At 40.1% G+C, this 19,703-nt stretch overlaps 1 protein-coding gene across 4 annotated transcripts in view; it reads right to left on the bottom strand.

Moving 5' to 3' along the window:
* Positions 1 to 19,703, bottom strand: part of PDE10A (phosphodiesterase 10A) — a 270,956-nt gene that overhangs the window by 44,348 nt on the left and 206,905 nt on the right. For all 4 annotated transcript variants that reach the window (XM_034765248.1, XM_034765250.1, XM_034765252.1 and 1 more), the window contains 4 exons: positions 16,235 to 16,285; positions 14,685 to 14,743; positions 6,999 to 7,050; positions 2,043 to 2,185 (listed from right to left, as the gene is read on the bottom strand). In XM_034765248.1, the coding sequence (XP_034621139.1) occupies positions 2,043 to 2,185; positions 6,999 to 7,050; positions 14,685 to 14,743; positions 16,235 to 16,285 (305 nt within the window). The remainder of the gene's footprint in view (positions 1 to 2,042; positions 2,186 to 6,998; positions 7,051 to 14,684; positions 14,744 to 16,234; positions 16,286 to 19,703) is intronic.

The following is a 19,703-nucleotide window of genomic DNA, read 5'->3' as shown; positions in this document are numbered from 1 at the left end:
GTATGCTATACCTTCTTCTGCTTATCCCCACAATATGTACACCAATTACAGCATTATACCAATTCAGACCACGTCAGACAAACTCTTACCCTCTTGCAAATGTATATGTTACAGTCTTTTCATAAGAACATAAAAATGACCCTACTGGGTCAGACCAAAGGTCCATCTAGCCCAGTATCCTGTCTTCCGACAATAGCCAATGCCAGGTGCCCCAAAGGGAATGAACAGAACAGGTAATCATCAAGTGATTCATCCCCTGTCACTCATTCCCAGTTTCTGGTAAACAGAGGGTAGGGACATCATTCCTGCCCATCCTGGCTAATAGCCATTGATGGACCTATCCTCCATGAATTTATCTAGTTATTTTTTGAACCCTGTTATGGTCTTGGCCTTCGTAACAGCCACTGGCAAGGAGTTCCACGGGTTGACTATGCATTGTGTGAAGAAATACTTCCTTTTATTTGTTTTAAACCTGCTGCCTATTAATTTCATTTGGTGACACCTAGTTCTTTGGTGTTATGAGAAGTAGTAAACAACACTTCCTTATCTACTTATTCTACACCAGTCATGAATGTATAGACTTCAATCATATCTCCCCTTAGCCGTCTCTTTTCCAAGCTGAAAAGTCTCAGTCTTATTAATCTCTCCTCATACGGAAGCCATTCCATACCCCAATCATTTTTGTTGCCCTTTTCAGAGCCTCATACATCACCCCTGAATTTGCCTCAGACTCCCTTACAGTCAAAGTCAAAATTTGTGTAATTCTCACACTGAGGGGACAGATGAGAGGACTGTAAACAAGAAAATCAATTATCAGGAGGGTGTAAGAAAGTGTAAGTAGGTCACCTCCTTCTTTAATTTACACCATCTTCTTGCTCCTTAGTATATAAACTGCACCAGTGTAGACTCCATTATGTTCACATATACAATGTAGTAAGAAAGAATAAACATCAGCCTACGTGAGTCCCATTGAGAGTAAGGGAATCTGACTTACATTCCCTTATGAACCATATCTGATACTATAACTTTAAAGATACAAAGAAACAATTGAATAAACCATTTTAGAATGTCACTGCTGAGTGAAGAGCTGTGTGTATTTTATGTTTGAAAGGTTTTGAAGTACTTCATGGGATTTAGTCACACATTTTTCACTAACTATAAAACAATGTGGACCCAAATCCCCTACCCTGCTTTGAAAAATCTCAACCTATATCCATTAGGGATTTTCCTGGACAAAAGGCATTATATAAATTATCATTCTCTCCAAAAACTTAAATATTTAAAAGTTACCTTGTTATTCTGGCTGTTTTTTCCACTAAGGAGGGGTGTATGTGTAAAATGTACACATTAATGAGGCAATTTTACCATGTAGATGATGCATCTGTTTTAAAAATACTCATAGAAGCTTGTGTAACCTTCCACGCCAGTGCAAAACTTAAAATTGACCAATTCAAGTGCACTTTAAAATCACAATTATTCACATCAGAATGAAGTCCAGGATCATCATATCAGGCGAGGCAAGGAGACACTAAACTAAGAGTAAATGGATTGCCCACCTTAAAAGGATTGATTGGATCTGACCAGTTGTTACTGGCAATGCCTGATTCCCCAACCAGAATTACCCACTATAATTTTCCTACTTTGCATGTGTTTGAGAGAACAGGTCACATTTAGATTGATCTTGGGAACGCCAATAAATGTCTTGTACTTGCAGAACTGTAGATAAGGGGGTTTAATTTAACACCTGCTCCTTTACCTACCTTGGAGCACCTGTGTTTTTTTCCAACATGATTTCCAAAAGGACCGCCTCCGGAAGACGGCATTTCCAGGAGTGACGTTATAGCTTCAGAGACGCTGTTTCGATGGCACTGCAATGTCATTCCCAGAAGTACTACCTTCTGGAGGCGGGTCCTGGTGGGAATGATATCACAGTATGACAAGTATTGTCAGGGTAGGCACCTGCAAGTAGGCACAGACACTGGGTAACAAGATACCTGCACATCGCTAGTTAGAATTAAATTGAATTCTTCTGCTGTTCCTACCTTATTTCTTTGGTCTTCTTGAAGACGGGTTTCCCCTCCTTCTCCTCTCCAATATCAAAAAGGTCTGAATACAGTTCCTTGTTCTTGTGATCAACCTGGAAGAGTGCACAGCGGTCTGCATTCACCAGGTTTTTTGCATATATCTATAGACAAAAGAACAAAACTAAGATTAACCATCATGAGGTTCAGGTGAACTTTAGTCACTAATCTGTTCATGAAGGTAGACCCTTCGAATATGAAAGTTCTGCCAGCTTTTCTAATAGAGAAAGCATTTTCCAGAAGTTTCCTCAACTAAAACAATTTAGGCTACAACTTAACACACAAAAATAATGTTTTTGTTTTATACAATAATTTATTTAAATCAAGTTGTCATTTACAGTTTTAACATTTAAATTTAAAAAGTCAGGGTTTTTTTTAGATGCTCCAGTGGGTGATGTACAAGGAGAAAAATGGGTCTCCATTGAAGCGGGGTATTTTGTGAGTACAAAGTCATTGCTTTTGGACTGACAACCTTTTCCCTACTTTTTAAAATGATTTACTTTCAATTACTGTACTTTAATAGATTTGAAGATACAACAATATCAAAGAACATTTTATGGGCATTACGACTTCTAAAACTCTGAATAAACAATGTCCCTAATGGAAACGCAGACTGACCAGTCACTATATCATTACAGCTAGGTGCACCTGCCAAAATGTGCTTTGAGGCCAAAGAGAGAAGCATCACTGCATCTTACTTTAAAATTAGAGCTTGATGAGATTTTTCTGACATTTCTTCCCCCCCCCCCCTTTTTTTTTTATAAAATAAGCAAGATAAGTCCTTGCTTTCTTACATCCTTTAGTTTATTTATCATTATAGCATTTATTGTATTGTGGCAGCATTTAGATGCCTCAGTCAGATTGGGACCCCTCTGTGTTAGGCACTGAACAGACATATAATAAATGACAGTCCTTGCCCCCAAAGACAGAGAGACTTCAAAACCTTTGGGGTTCAGAGTGTTTTCTCAAGATTAAAATTCTCCACATTTTAAATAAGCCAGATAAATATTTATTGTCTGAAAATAATAATATGCTTAACTCTTAAAGTGCTTACCTGGGTTACTTCTGTACTATAAAGAGCAAGAAAATTCTGGGATTAAGAGCTAACTCTTGAGTATATGAAACGCAATCCCTCTTGCGTATATGATATTGTAGCTCATAAGGGCACAGTTTAGCCCAAAATACACCAAACTTCCCATCTGCAGAAGCCTTGAAAAATAACTTTATGCATAAAGTCCAAAAGTACTTTTGGTTGACTCAAGTACACAATGCATATCCTTTTCTAAGAGTCCTGAAATATCCAGGCCCAACAGTGTGACCTAAGGACACAGCAAAAATCTCATCTCTGAATTCCTCCTCTCACTTCAAATGAGAACAGGTTAACACTTCCCACACACTACTCTGTGGGGGTCACTTTTCAGAAAATTAGTTTGCAGCAACTAAAAAAAGAAGAGAGAGAGAGCAATGTACAGAGACTATCCAAATGTATGATTCCAGATGAAGTAAAAGAAGACTTTATAGAATATTTTTCAAATGGATTGTGTAGCATAGTAGTCATCTTGTTATGAAGTCACAGGATTTAATGCTACCGTATATATTACATAAATTATATTCTGACATCTGAAAATATAGATCACAAAAGCATGTGTATAGCGGGTGTGCTCTCTCCTTATACACCTCTACCCCGATATAAGGCGACCCAATATAAGACGAATTTGGATATAATGCGATAAAGCAGAGCTCCGGGGGAGGGCGGGGCAGCGCACTCCGGCAGATCAAAACAAGTTCGATATAATGCGGTTTCACCTATAACGCGGTAAGATTTTTTGGCTCCCGAGGACAGCGTTATATCGAGGTAGAGGTGTACTACTAATATAAGGATTTGCATACACACAGTTTCAAGCTTCTCCAGGACACACATAGACATGTGAAATCCATCAGTAACAATCCCAACCAGATTTTTAAAAGGATGCGAAAAATAAAATCAAAACTGGACTTTAGGAAAAATTCCCAAAATGGAACACTCTAATCATGATTATTTCAGCTGGACAAAACACAAACACACCTGATTCTTTTTTTTTCCTCATTTGCTTTGCCATTGTGAAGAATACCCCTAGATATGTTCATTTACAGCAGACAAAAGAGCCAGACCTTAATCTCAGATTTTAAGAACTCTACATTTGTGTGCATAAGTTTTGTTAAAATATCCTCTGTGTGTGTGTTAAATACATACTCAAGAATGCTAGGATTCTGAAGTTAGCTTATATTTCTAAAGAAGCAAAAGTGCCATTTTTGTCATAAATAATAGCGAGATATAAAAATATTGTGTCAGGTTCTCATCTGTACCAATGTGCACTGGACTCAGCCTGGATTGCAAAGAATCTGTGAGTGGCTCCCTGACTCTGGGGCTAATTCTATGCCAACTACCTGTGGCACACAAGGTACCGACTGCCAGCCAGGGACTGCTGGATCACAGCAGTCCTGTCATACTTTCTATACCCTACCCTTTACGCTGCAACCCGTGTAGAACTAAGCTACACAGCTGAAGGCTCCCCTCATGCTAGAAAAATCCCCAGCTGGAGAGATCCAGCTGTGTTCTGGCTCCGTGCCACCAGATTGATGCAAGAGGGGCAGATGGCAGGCTGAGAGTCAGGCCCAAGGTATCTTTTCTCCATGTGGGAGTTCATTAAAAAGTGTAGCCATTCCCATTATTCCTTTATTCATTCAAACCAGAGGAACTATTTAAAACTACTTTGGCAATTTCTGGGATAACAGTAAGGGAGGTTTCCCTATGTACCTTCTGAAACCACATCAGGTGCTTTGTAAAGCATCAATATTTTAAAACAGATCACAAGGCATTGTGTTCTAATACATTCAACTCTTGAAGGATGGGGTCATTTATCTTATGTCATGACCCATTTTTGTAAGACTGGCCTGCTTAAAATACTACTGTATATGGAGTAGATGCCTAATGGGTTTGGCAAAGCCTTTCTTCACTAGGTCATTGGCTCAAATCCAACCCAGCTTGACAGTGACTGGCAGGTGACACAATCACAAAAGGTACCCTTGTAAATAGAGTAATAGGGAGGCCAAGGACTGAAGAGGACCAACCTATCATCTCTCCCCTTAGGGCAGAGCCTTCAGAATAGTACTGAAACACATTAGTGAGGCAGTGTGTGGGGAAACTTGCACTACTGTTCCCCACACTGCACCACTTCTGTGGATGAAGAAAGACCTTTATTTTCAGGTGCTCCCAATCAGGCACCTTTTACTCCACTAAATTCACTAAGGAGTTCGAATAAGAAAGAAACAAAGATATAAAGACAAACAAGCAGAGAAATGGTACTATTATTAGTGCGAGAACCATCAAAAGCTTTCATTGTAATCTCCAGGAGGTGGACTGGGGAGAGGAGATTGATTCTTGCTGTTCTCTCACTCTAGGAGATAGGGTGAGTCACAGAAATGATACAACTAGTCTCCAGTAGAATTGCAGTGGATGCACAAACTAGCAGATCCATTCTTCTCTTTCTGCTAGACCCAGAAGAAGCCAATTGGCACAGACTTCAAAGGAAGTTGACTGTGAAGCATCAATGCAGGTTGTGCAGCAGAATGCTGAGAGAGCAGGTGTTGGGAAGGAAGATGAAAGAATAAGCATATTGCATTGCCATGTGTGTGTTCTACTTGGTGACTGTTCACAGAGAAGAATATCATTATCTGTCATTAAGTTCTGTGTATTATGTTACCACAGTGCTTTTAAATGTTAAACAATGTTGTGAAGCAATTTGTGTAAATGAGAATAGACAAAGCTGCTGAAACTGAGGAACGTTTCTTGTGCATTGAAGAGAGCAATTCTTGTCTGTGTAGTACCTAGATTCAACTAAGCCTGCAAAATATTTCTCCTGAATATTGATTTGAATTTCTAAACTAATTTGCATTGACATGGTTTGCACTGTTGGTGTGCATACTTTCTGTGAAGATTCTAGCTAAAAAGTTCACTGATAAGATTACGGCAAACATTGGAGAGTATTGTTTGATAGCGATTTTTAAATTGGTAAAACTGCAAGCACTCATTAGAAAACTGACTCTTATTTTACACTCATTCAATCAAGGAAAAGAACCATATTATTCAACATGTTTGTCCAAAACTAAACACCACCGCTCACATTCAAACACTCAGCAAACAATCTACAGGCAAATTTATTTGCAGATATGTTCAATGAATCATTCTGAATAATGAATAAATTCAAGAAAATTGTGATCGGTTTATGAACTAAAAAAAAAGGGAAATCCATTGACTAAATAATCTGTTAGTTATTACGATGCAACCAGCTTTAATTGCTGCCATAATGTTCTGTGACTGACTGTGCCACTCTGTAATTGCGGAATCTAAATCGGTTTACGTCCTAATTGGGAGGTAACAACTCTCTTTTGTACCTATCACATGTCATTGGATAAACTATCTGTGGGTAATGCTGGCCATTTCCACATGGCTTCACACAGACAATGCTCTTCAATCAGAAGGGCTATTTTTGTGAGTTTTTTGACGAGTGTATTGCAATGTGTGGTGATTTGAAAGTAGAAAGAACCAGTCAGAGGAACAAGTTGAAATGCTAAGAAAATACACAAATATACAAATATTCTATTTATCTAGCAAATCTGAGATCAACATTTAGTTCACAGAGATCCCATAACTCAGTACTTATGAAACTGTGAAATGAAGTTTTTGCAATAAATAAAACCAAGAGGACCCCTATCACTATTTCCTTACAGACCATCCTCAGAACTTATCTACCATATGAACTCATTATAAACAGGTTCTATGGTTCAACAATGCCACACTTTACTTCAATGAAAAAAGAGAATGGAAGACTAACACATGTGATGTATAAATTTAAAGATGAAAAAAAGATAGCTTACCATTATATGTTCAAGTAGAGAATCTATTGCGACTATATTATCAAAATAGGTTCTGTAAAGAAGAAGAGATAAAAAATTAGTAAGTAATGTTATTTAGATTGCTGTAGGATTTGGGCAGGTTCCAAGTTTTAATCCTTTTTGGATAAACATGCAACTCTGTTAAAATAAATAAATTAAATAAATTAAATAAATGAATGAATAAATAGAGAGCCTACCATATGCTGCTTCAGGCCCCTATTTAGCAAAACACTTCAGCACATGATTCAGTACTTTGCTGCCTTTCAGGGTGAGTATTCCTTACAAACGCTCTCTCTCTCTCTCTCTCTCTCTCATTAAATGCTTTAACATATGCATTATTTAATTGCTTCCAAATATACTTCATTAGGTTTATGTATTAGGTTACTTGTCAAAATTAATGTCATACTAAACCACTTTTCCTGATGGAGGCAACAACCTAGACAACATTTAAATGAATGTTCTTTATTAACCCAGGTATCGCATGGTGTGGCTGGAGAGAAAGACTGACCTTGTGGTTGCAAAGAAAGAACGGAGATCTCATTCTCACTATGAAGTGAGATTGTCCAAGGAGAGTCAAAAGTATTGAAAGCTAAAGGTCAAACTTTTTAGTAAAAAAAAGCCTAAATCTTCCACATACCCAGACCTAATAAACTTTGGATTACAACATTCCTACAGACAGAAAAAGACATTGTCCCATGGCCTTGAGCACATATACAGCTCCCTTTGTGTTGGGTCCAGGGGGAAGGAAATATATATTAAATTAATTTTGCATTTCCAGTGACTGCATGAAATGTGGAGCATTTGTATTCTGTACACATTCTAAAACTGTACAGAAAATATCCCAGTAACACTGCGTGTCAACAATTTGCTCAATGAATTGGAAACCTGCTTTCTATAAAATATAAAGTACAGACCATTTTTAAAGGCAATTCATATTATTTTGTTGCTAGTGCAAGCCCTTTACCTGCAACTGCTTGGACAGTTGTCACTACATGAGTTCCTAGTTTTGTGGGTGAAATAAATTTTTCTGCAGACAGTGATAATCCTAATCACTGATATGATGAATCATATTTATTTACCTATAAAATTCCCAGCATTAAAATATTAAAGCCACAGGTGCTTTTAGAAGGTTTTAGGGTAATCTAGAGATACAAGATGGATGAGGTAATATCTTTTATTGGACCAACTTCTATTGGTGAGACAGACAAGCTTTTGAGCCACACCGAGCTCTTCTTCACCAACAGAAGGTGATCCATTAAAAGATATTACCTCACCCATCTTGTCTCTCTAATACCCTGGAACTGACACAGCTACAACTACTCTGCATACAACATTAGGGTAATCTGTCAGATGTAGCAGGCCACCTGATCCTAAAACAGGTAGGCCTTGATTCATCCCGAGTTTTACAGCAGGTTCTGTCAGTACAGACCAGTAGCACAAAGTCTGCTTGGTTGGGTGGAGGCACAACTGTGGAAAATACCTGCACCAATGGGGGCATTAGGGAATGCCAGTGCAGAAATGGGTGGTGCTGGCGAGGGAGGGGCTTGGGTGACAGAAAACACACTGAGTCCTGGCAGAAATTAAATTCTGGGGAAAGCAGTAGTGTAAACACCACCTGCACTCCCCATTTATGGCAAAGTTCCCCCTCAAGCTCAGAAGCCCCCTCACTAAAGAAGCTGACCCACACTGCTGTATTCTCATAGTAAGACAGAGGGCCAGACATTTTTTTTAAATTGTAAGTATGACAAGGCATCTGGGAAAATAAAATAGTCTTGGATACTCTCTGTCATCATCACAAAGACAATGGAAAGACTTCATCCACACAGCCCTTGAATTTACTATATTATTCTAGACAAGGCGTCAACCCTTTGTGCTGCAGCTGGTGTTTCTTCAGATTAAGATGTTACTTACCTGCACAGTAACTGGAGTTCTTTGAGATGTGTGGTCGCTATCTGTATTCCACTTGAGTTATGCATGTACTGCATGTTCTTGATATCAGAAAACTTTTGCTAGCTGTATCCACTGGTTCATGCCTGCGCCCTTCTCCTCCCTCATATTCCAAATCGAGGGCATAAGGGACAGTGAGGACTGCCTGCCTCTCCAGTTACCTTTCTACTGTGAATAGCCCTGGGATAGGAAGGTAGGTAGTGCAATACAGACCACATATCTCAAAGAACTCCAATTAATGTACAGGTAAATAATCTTTTCTTCTTCTTCTTCTTCTTCTTCTTCAAGTGGTTGTCCCTATGTGTATTCTACCTGAGGTGACGTATAAGCAGTATTCATTGAGGAGGACAGTGCAAGGGATGCTGCTGTACCACATATTGAAGGACTGCTAAACCAAGAGGCTTTTGCTATAGAAGCCTGTACCAGAGCAAAATGTCTAACAAAGGTACAGATGGAGCTCCATGTTGCCACTTGGTAGATATCTAGAAGGATGTCTCAAAGTGAGGCTACTGAGGTAACCTGGGATCTGGTTGAATGGCTCTCACCACCTGAGGGGGAGTAGTCACTGATAGTTTGTAATGTATCAGGATTCAGACCAAAATCTCTATAAAGAGACAGCTTCTCTTCTCATGTATTTGGCAAAGGAAACAATCAGTTTGGGAGATTTTCTAAGGGGCTTCGTCCCTGTAGGTAAAAGACCAGGGCTTGGCGAACATCCAGAGAGTGGAGTATTATGTCTTCTCTAGTGACATGGGCATTTGGATAGAAGACAGGTGGGTGTATGACTTGGTTCAGATGGAATTCCAAGATTACTTTAGGAGACTACATCCTAAAGTCAGGAAATCCTTATCCTCATGGAAGACCATACATGGATGGTCAGCTATAAGAGCATTCAGCTTACTGACTCTTCTTCCTGAGGTGATTGCCATGAGAAAGGCCACCTTCATCGAGAGATGTGTGAATGAGGATGAAACTAATGGTTCAAATGGGGTCTTCATCAGTGCTGATAAGACAAGATTGGATGTTCCATGTTAGGGTGGGTCTCAGCACTGGAGGAAAGGTTCTGATGAGCCCTTTTAAATCCTTCCTGTGCTAGGATGGGTGAAGACTGGAGGGCTTCCCACTAGAGGCTGAAAACTGCTAAAAGCCACTACATGAACATGCAAAGAGCTGAGGGACAACCTCATGTTTTTCGAGAGAGGAGCTAGTCTAAAATAGTAGGGATTTCAAAAGTTTCTGAAGGTATTCACCAATGTTTGCCTCAGGTAGAGAATTTCTTTTCCATTTTGTGGCACAGTGTTTTCTTGTGGAATCTTTCCTACTATTGCTAAGGATTGTACTGCCACTTAATGTGCCTTTTCTATGTCTGTCATCCAGCTAAATAACATATTGTTAGATGGAGGAATACTGGATTGGAGTGTTTGATTCTGCCTTCATCTTGAGTCAGTAGGTCTGGGAAGAAGTGAATATGGACACAAGGGCTTGAGGCCATCTGGAGAATGCTCAAAAACCAGAACTGTCTAGGCCACTGGGGGGTAATCAGGATAATCAGCTCTCTCTCTCTCTTGTTTGGTCTTCCTCAGAACTTCAGGTTCCCCTGAGATGCAAAGAGCTCCCGCAATGGTAATGTCCATTGCTGAAAGATACTTCATACCACTCAGTTGTGCAGTTACCACTCATGGTCCTTGGAGAAATACAGATAGTTGGGTTTGTGATGACCAGAAGACCTGCATGGTGAATTGCCTGCCAGGTGTGAAGGTTGCAGGCTTCTCGAGACATCTAGATAGATGTATGTGCGGTGCTGGGAAGGAACTGGTGGCCATGGTACCTGTAGATACCAGTGACAAAGTGAAAGGTAGGAGAGAAATCCTGGAGGCCAAATTTTGGCTGATAGGTAAGAGAGTAAAGACCAGGACCTCTACAGTAGTATTCTGTGAAATGCTTCCAGTTCCATGCTCAGGGCCAGCTAGATAGACAGAATTCCAGGGTTTCAATACATGGATGAGATGATGGTGTTGGGAGAACAGGTTTAGGTTTATTAATAACTTGGAATCTTTGAGGAAAAGAGAATTTTATACAGGAAGGATGGGTTCCACCTAAACCAAAATGGAACCAGACTGCTGGCATGTAAAATTTAAAAGGCCGCAGATGAGTTTTTAAACTAAGGCCTAAGGGAAAGCCAACAGGTGTGAAGGAGCATATGATTTGGAGAGATACAGCCCTTAGGGGAGGATTTATTTAAGAAGACAATCTATACACTAGTAAACAGGAGAGGATAAAAGTTGATAAAGTACAAGTAAGAGCTGAAGAGAAACAGTCATATGAAAAAGAGACCCATTCAGTTACAACACATGAAGGCAGACAATTAATATTGACAAGTTTTATAAGTGCTTGTATATGAATTCAAGAAATATAAATACTAAGATGGGTGAACTTGAGGGCCTGGTATTAAATGAGGATATTGATATAATAGGCATCACAGAAACTTGGTGGAATGATGATAATCAATGGGAGGTGGTAATATCACGGGACAAAATATATAGGAATGACAGAGTAGATCACGCTGGTGAAAGAGGGATACTGTATGTAAAAGAAAGCATAGAGTCAAAAATAGTAACAATCTTAAATGAATCAAACTGTACCACAGAATCCCTATGGATAGAAATTCCATGCTTGAATAATAAGTGTATAGAAGTAGGAATACACTACTGACCACCTGACCAGATGGTGACAGTAATTGTGAAATGCTCAGGGAGATTAGACATGCTACAAAAACAGAAAACCCCATAGAATAGGGGATTTCAACTAACCCCAAATTGACTAGACACATGTCATCTCAGAATGGGATGCAGAGATAAAATTTATAGACAACATATGACTGGTGCTTGGAGCAGCTAGCCCTGGAATCAACAAGCAGTGATTACTTCTTAATTTAGTCCTAAGTGGAGCACAGGATCTGGGCCAAGAGGTGAACATAGATGAACTACACAATAACAGCAACCATAATGTAATTAAATTTAACATTCCTGGGGGGCCGAGGGAAATATCAAAGAAAACCACCACAATCATTTTTTAAACTTCAAAAGGGGGAACTACATTAAAATGAGGAAACTAGTTAAATGGAAATTAAAAGCAACAGTCACAAGAATGAAATGCCTGGAAGCGGCATGGAAACTATTTAAACACACCATAATAAAGGCTCAAATTAAAGGGATACCCCAAATAAAAAGAACTGCAAGAGGACCAAAAAATGCCACCATGGCTAAAAAGCAGAGTAAAAGAGGTGGTTAGATGCAAAAAGGCATCCTCTAAAAATTGGAAGTCAAATCCTACTGAGGAAAATAGAAAGTAGCATAAACTCTAGCAAGTGAAATATAAAAGTATGATTAAACAGTCCAAAAAAGAATCTGAAGATTACCTAGCAAAAGACACAAAAACTAAGAGCAAGTTTTTTTTAAAACACATCAGAAGCAAGAAACCTGCCAAACAATCAGTGGGCTCTCTGGATGATCGAGGTGCTAAAGGAGCACTCAAAAAAGACAAGGCTGTTGTGGAGAAGCTAAGTGAATTCTTTGCATCCGCCTTCACTCCAGAGGATGTGAAGGAGATTGGCACTCCTGAGCCATTCTTTTTAGGTGACAGATCTGAGGAATGGTCTCAGATTAAGGTGTCAATAGAGGAGGTTTTGGAACAAACTGATACATTGAACATTATTAAGTTACCGGTATACCAGATGGTATTCACCCAAGAGTTCTGAAGGAACTCAAATATGACATTGCAGAACTACGAACTATGGTATGTAACCTATCACTTAAATCAGCCTCTGTACTAGATGGCTGGCTGATAGCTAATGTAACAACAATTTTTTAAAAAGGCACCAGAGGTGATCTGGCAATAAAAGGCCGATAAGCCTGACTTCAATACTGGGCAAATTGGTTGAAACTATAGTAAAAAACAGAATTATCAGACACATTGATGAACACGATATGTTAGGGAAGAGTCAACATGACTTTTGTAAAGGAAAATCATGCCTCATGAATCTGTTAGAATTCTTTGAATGTGTCAAACATGTGGACAAGGGTGATCCAGTTGAGACAGTGGACTTTCAGAAAACATCTGACGAAGTCCCACATCAAAGACTCTGAAGCAAAGTAAGCAGTCATGGGATAAGACAGACTGTCCTCTCATGGATCAGTGTTTGGTTAAAAGATAGAAAACAAATGGTAGGAATAAATGGTCAGTTTTCACAATGTAAAGTGGTAAATAGCAGGGTCCCCAAGGATCTGCACTGGGACTTGTGCTGTTCAAAAACGGGTAAACAGTTAGGTACAAAGCTGGCAGATGAAACAAAATTACTCAAGATAGTTAAGTCCAAAGCTGACTGCGAAGAGTTACAAAGGGATCTCTCAAAACTGGGTGACTGGGCAACAAAATGGCAGATGAAATTCAGTGTTGATAAATGCAAAGTAATGCACATTGGAAAACATAATCCCAACAATACATATTAAATGATGGGGTCTAAGTTAGCTATTACTGCTCAATAAAGAGATCTTGGAGTCATCGTGGATCATTCTCTGAAAACATCCGCTCAATGTGCATTGGCAGTCAAAAAAGCTAAAAGAATGTTACAAACCATTAGGAAAGTTATAGATAGTAAGACAGAAAATATCATAATGCCACTGTATAAATTGATAGTCCACCAACACCTTGAATACTGCATGCAGTTCTGGTCACGCCATCTCAAAAAAGATATTAGAATTTGAAAAGGTACAGAGAAAGGCATCAAAAATGATTAGGGGTATGGAACAGATTCCATATGAGGAGAGATTAAAAAGTCTTAGACTGTTCATCTTAGAAAAGAGACAACTCAGGGGGGATATAACAGAGGTCTGTAAAGTCATGAATGGTGTGGAGAAAGTGAATAAGGAAGCATTATTTATATCTTCATAAGAACCATGGATCACCAAATGAAATTAATAGACAGTAGATTTAAAATAAATATAAGGAAGTACTTCTTCACACAATACACAGTCAACCTGTGGGACAAAGTAAATGCCAACTATGATTTTAACAGCCACATTAACATGTTACTCATGTTTATTATTTCTTTTACTATTTTCCTAATTAAATGCATAGCTGAATTATAGGGAAGCAGTGGACTCTAAATTTTAATAAGCAATGTACTCCAAATTCTAATAAAGATGTAAAAGAATGCATATGTGCTGTGGCCATCTCCAATTACATTCTAAACATTAGCAACTTCACATATTTCTACAAAACAGTAGAAATGTGGTAAAATGTCTTAGATTTGAAGTGTAATGATCAGAAGACAAAATAAACACAGTAAGTGACACGAATCCGGATATAACACGGTAAAGCAGTAATCCGGGGGGGCTGGGCTGCGCACTCCAGAGGATCAAAGCAAGTTCGTTATAACACGGTTTCACCTATAACATGGTAAGATTTTTTGGCTCCCGAGGACAGCGTTATATCGGGGTAGAGGTGTACTTGTATTGTACAAGAGAAAGCCTCGAGCAGAATTGAAAAAGGAGCAAATGCAGATAGAGGAAACCCATAGCCAAACAGGTAAAATGGAAGGGAAGGACAAACATACACATTGCCAAGGAAAAATATGAATTGGTAACTTTCACTTATCAAAAAAGGAGCCTGTCACAGAAACAATCATTCAGCTGAAACTGTCTTGTTGCAAATCACACTTACTTTGATACGTCAAGCAGGAAGTCATTCAGTTCAGTCTGTTTGGCAAGACCCCTGCACACCTGAGGGAAACACATTATACATTGTTGCTTATGCCAGGAGAGCACTACACTCATAGTGAAACTGTAGGACAAACATTTTATTGGTCTAATCTGTATATAAACAAACAAGTGTAAGCAACTACATATACTGTAAAATGCACCAAACACTGTAAAATGCACCAAAAAGCTAATACAGATTTGTGTGTCAGGCTTCAAGTTTAAATATCTTTTTGCAGAGCTGTGGCTATGTTAATATGGATGAGCAATACATTTCTGCATCTCTGCTAAAAAAAATACTGCCTATTGTTCAGTGCTGTAAAATCTGAGGTGCCATTGGCTGGCATCTTTAGGTCCTGCTATGAAATCAACTTAACTACTGCCTTTCCATAACAAATTCTACAGCCTTGCTGGGAATGCTAATAGCATTTGTTTCCTTTATCCCTTATCCTGTTCCTTCATCACTTCTCTCAGCTTGCCAAAAGAAGCCCATAAAGGCACCAAATGAGTGAAGTGAAGCAGAATTGCTAGACTCCCCTTTCCCATGCTCTTTCTTTGGGGAAGTCAACAGGATTACAGAGATCGAATACAATTAACAGTGCAGGGAAAGGAAAATATTGCTAGATGAAGTGAGGACTTTGAACCCCATTGCTACTTCACCAGATTTCATATTCATTTCATATTAGTTGACAAAAGAATTTTACTCCTAGAATGTGCAGGGAGCTTTGCAGAAAGAATAAATAAATAAAGAATACCGCTATGCACCTTTTGTATCATAAAATACCGTTCTAATCTGATAATGCTTTATGCATGTGCAAAGTGGACATAAATAAATACACAAAATGTGAAGACTCAGACCCACAGTTTCTACTTAGATTTACTCTATGGTTCCTTAAAAGTGCTATGAAAATAATTAACCATTAGGCTAATGGATGACTTGATCACAATCTCTGGAGAACAAAATTTTGATAATTGGTTCTTGAGTCTAGCAGACAAAGGTATTAACATGATCCAATGGATGAAGTTGAAAAAAAGAAATTCAGACTGGAATAAGGCACACATTTTTAACAGTGAGGACAATTAGCCATTGGAACAATTTACCAATGGTGCTGGTGGAATCTCCATCGCTGCCAACTTTTAAATCAAGATTACATAGTTTTCTAAGTTATGGGCTCAGATTTTTAAAGGAATTTAGGCATTGCTGCACTGAGTCTTCCAATGCCTAACTGGTTTAGGAGTCTACATCTTATTTTTCAAAATGGATTTAGGCACTTAATCAAGGGAACAGACAATGGGATTTAGGCTCCTAAATCCCTTTTGAATATATGTTTTAGGCTCCTAAGTCAGGTGTTGCAAAGCTGAGCACAGCAACGCCTAAATACCTTTAAAATCTGGGCCTTGTTCTAGGTCAAACAGGAATTAATTCAGGGCTGTCCTATGGCCTGTATTCTGCACATGATCAGATTAGATTATCACAATGGTCCCTATGAGCCTAGTCTATGAATTCAGACTCACCTGTACTTGATGTATTGCTACCGAGGCCCATGCAAGATTTGCTGTTGCAACCTGAAACAAAATATAAGAAACTAACTTTGAGGAAGTCCAGTAAATTTCAAACCAGTTCTATCATACTTTTTTTGATCCAGCTGCTAAATGTCTTTGAATATTCTAACACTTCACCTGCTGAGATGTTTTAGATCACCGACAGGGAACTATATTTTGCGGGGGAGGGAGGACAGACAATGAATTTATTAAAGGTGTAACCTGACTACCAGGGGTTTATTGTTCTAAAAGAGTATTCAGGTCACACACAGGAAGTGTTTAATACTTCTCATTTGTTTTGTGCCATTGGGAGGCTCACAGAGCTGCGCTCTCCAGAGGCAGCATGAAAGATTCACCCCCAACAAATACAAGACAGAAGCAGCCCTTCCAAGAACTCACGAGGGGCTTTAAAAACTACATTTCATACATTGTTCAAATGTTTCTGCCACACAATGAAAGATCCCATGATAATGAAATATTCTTTGTGAGGAACAATCCATTAAACAACTAATATTTCTAAGGTAAAATCTCTGCTTGTGGACAGGCATTGCTTTTTTCATTGCCATTTGTGTTGCAGAAGAATCAGATATGATCACTAAAACAAGACTACTGTTTAAAATATGTCAGTTTCTGTACAACATTTCAAACAAATGTCATGTAATTTGTAGTTTACTAAGTTTAAATAAGTTTAAATAAGATGTGCTATCAGGCACACTCTCCTGTCCTTAGAGCACACAGGTTTTGTTGGGAACAAACAGAACTGTATAAAGTCTACTGCCATATACACTATTACAGCGTTTCTCAACTGCGGTGCGCGGACCACTGGGGTTCCCCGAGGGTATCCCAGGGGGTCCGCGGGCCCCGCTGATCAACTCCTCCCCCTCCCTTCCCAGTGCCTCCTGCACCCAAACTCTCTTCCAGAGCTCGCACCCTGCATCCACCTCTGTGAGTGAGGGTGGGGGAGAGCAAGCAACAGAGGGAGGGGGGCTGGAGGGAGCAGGGGTGGGGCCTCAGGGAAGGGGCGGGGCAGAGGCTTGGCCTTGGGGAAGGGGCAAGGGCTGAGCAGGAGGTTTGGGGGTCCCCAAAAATGTTTACATCAAAATGGGGGTCCTCGGGTTCCTAAAATTTTAGAACCGCTGCTCTATTAATATACATATTTCCTATAGAAGACACTGTAGCTTTTTTAACTGCATGACTGTGGCATAAGATGTTTTGGGAGATAAAATTAAAAAGATTAAAAGGATACAAGCTACCTTAAAAATTCTTAGATTAGAACTAAAACATTTTATGCAGCATTATTTATTTCTTAAACAAAAAGCTAATGAATTATTGGAACTGTGGCAATTAGTTTAAAGTAGGTCCCAAATGTAAACAAATTGTCCAATATATACACAGCTTTGTACAGAACAAAATATGTGTAAGACCTACAAGAAGTATGCTTTTATTAACTGTTGAAGTTACTCTAGGGAAGGGGAGGTTACTCACCCTGTGTAGTAACTATAGTTCCATAGCTTTATTACTTTGGCACAAAGAGAAGGGGATCTTGCCAACCATTGATGGTTGATGTAAAACATGCAAGCTATGCTGTCTGTCATGATATTAACAGATTTGTCTCGGATTCCTGACTGCCCTCGGCTCCAGAAGGTTGATATGTAAATGACCTTTTTGGGCAGACCATCTGCCCTGAAGGGTATATGTCCCTAGATGAGCCTCCCAACCCAACGACGAAGCTAAATTTGTCTTTATGGTGATGGTTGGAGCTGGCTGGATAAAGGGGATGCTGGCACAGACATTGTGAAGGTTCTTCAGACTGTTTGTTCAGTATATAAACTGGAAGCAGAGAAGGCACCATCTTGCATAATACGTTATGGCAGCATCTACCTTTGTATGTCCCAGAAACTGAAGACTATTTCTTGTCAAAGTCTGGGGACTTATTTGAATTTTTGCAATGAGGTTTGAATGAGTCGAGAATTAGTCCATGGGGAGGTAAGCTCTGGCTGCTACTGTGTCTAAGGAGACCCCTATGAATTCTATCCTTTGTACAGGGGGCAAAGTGGACTTTTCTACACTGACCTGGAGACGTAGCCTGAGGAAAAGGACAAAGTTGTCTTCATGGTGGAAAGAACCTCACAGAAAGACCAGCCTTTGAGCAGCCAATTGTTGAGGTATGGAAAAAACTACCATCACCCTCCAACACAGACAGGCAGCAACCACTGCCAATACCTTTGAGAATACACTTGGAGCAGAGAAAAGGCCGAATGGAAGTACCCAACACTGGAAGTGGTCTTGGCTGACCAGAAACCAAAGGAATCTCATTGTGAGATGAGTGAATCGTGATATGAAAATATGCATCCTGAAGGCTGAGGGCCAAAAACCATTCACCGGGATCCAATGATGGACTTTTTAGCTGCAACGGTCCCCATCCCGAATGTCTGTGCTTTCACTAAGATGTTCTCAAGTCTTAGCTCTAGACTAGGTCTCCATTCTCCGTTCTTCTATGGGAGTGGAGAATACTTGGGAGTCAAATCCCTTCTCCCCAGGCTGAGCAGGAACTGGTTCTATGGCTCCTAAGCATAGAAGGGAACTGATTTCCAGTCTCAAGTATTTGTGAGAGGGATCCTTGAAAATGGACAAGGAAAGGGGGTGGGGTAGGAGATGCAGGTAAAATGAATGCAGTAACCTGATCTTATAAGCTCCAAGTTCAAGTGGAGAGCCAGGTGGTCCCAAGGAGACATGTAATTCCAGCAGCTGTGTCAAATCTGGCACCAATTAATGCTCAGTACTCATCAGGGGAGGGGAGACTCAGCATCATCTGAAACTAACAGGTAGTTGGAATACCTAAACTCCTGCAAGACCATGTGGGTTAGCGGTACAGAGACAGGAGTCTACCTGGATGAGTGTATTGCAATCAGGGGCGGCTCTAGGCACCAGCAAAGCAAGCACGTGCTTGGGGCAGCCCATTTGCAGGGTCGGCAGCCGGGGGATCCAGCCTGGGAGCTGAGAACCAACAGGGAGCCCTGGGAGCTGTAGTTCCTTGGTTAGCTCCCTGCCTATAGAGCCAGCCCTGGAGCAGGAAAAGAACTACATTTCCCAGCATTCCCTTGGCCACTACCAACAGGAAAGAGGGGGAGGGAGTGAGGAAGCTGAGACCTCATGCTGCAGCCTGCTATGAATGGAGAGCTGCACTGTGAAGGGTAGGAATACCATATTTTAACATTCAAAAAATAGGACCCTCCACAGGGCGGGAGGGTAGCCCCACCCTGCCACCATCCACTCCCTCCGACTGCCCCCCACAGAAACCCTAACCCATCCAACACCCCTGCTCCCTGTCCCCTGATCACCCACTCTTGGGACTCCGGCCCCAACTGCCCCCCAGGACCCCACCCCTATCTAAGCCCCACTGGTCCTTGTCTCCAACTGCCCCCTCCTGAGGACCCCCCCC

Source organism: Trachemys scripta, chromosome 3 (assembly GCF_013100865.1).
Source record: "Trachemys scripta elegans isolate TJP31775 chromosome 3, CAS_Tse_1.0, whole genome shotgun sequence".
Classification (NCBI taxonomy): Eukaryota; Metazoa; Chordata; order Testudines; family Emydidae; genus Trachemys; species Trachemys scripta.
Note: the sequence above shows the minus strand (reverse complement) of the source record. Positions and strands in the feature narration are given on the sequence as shown.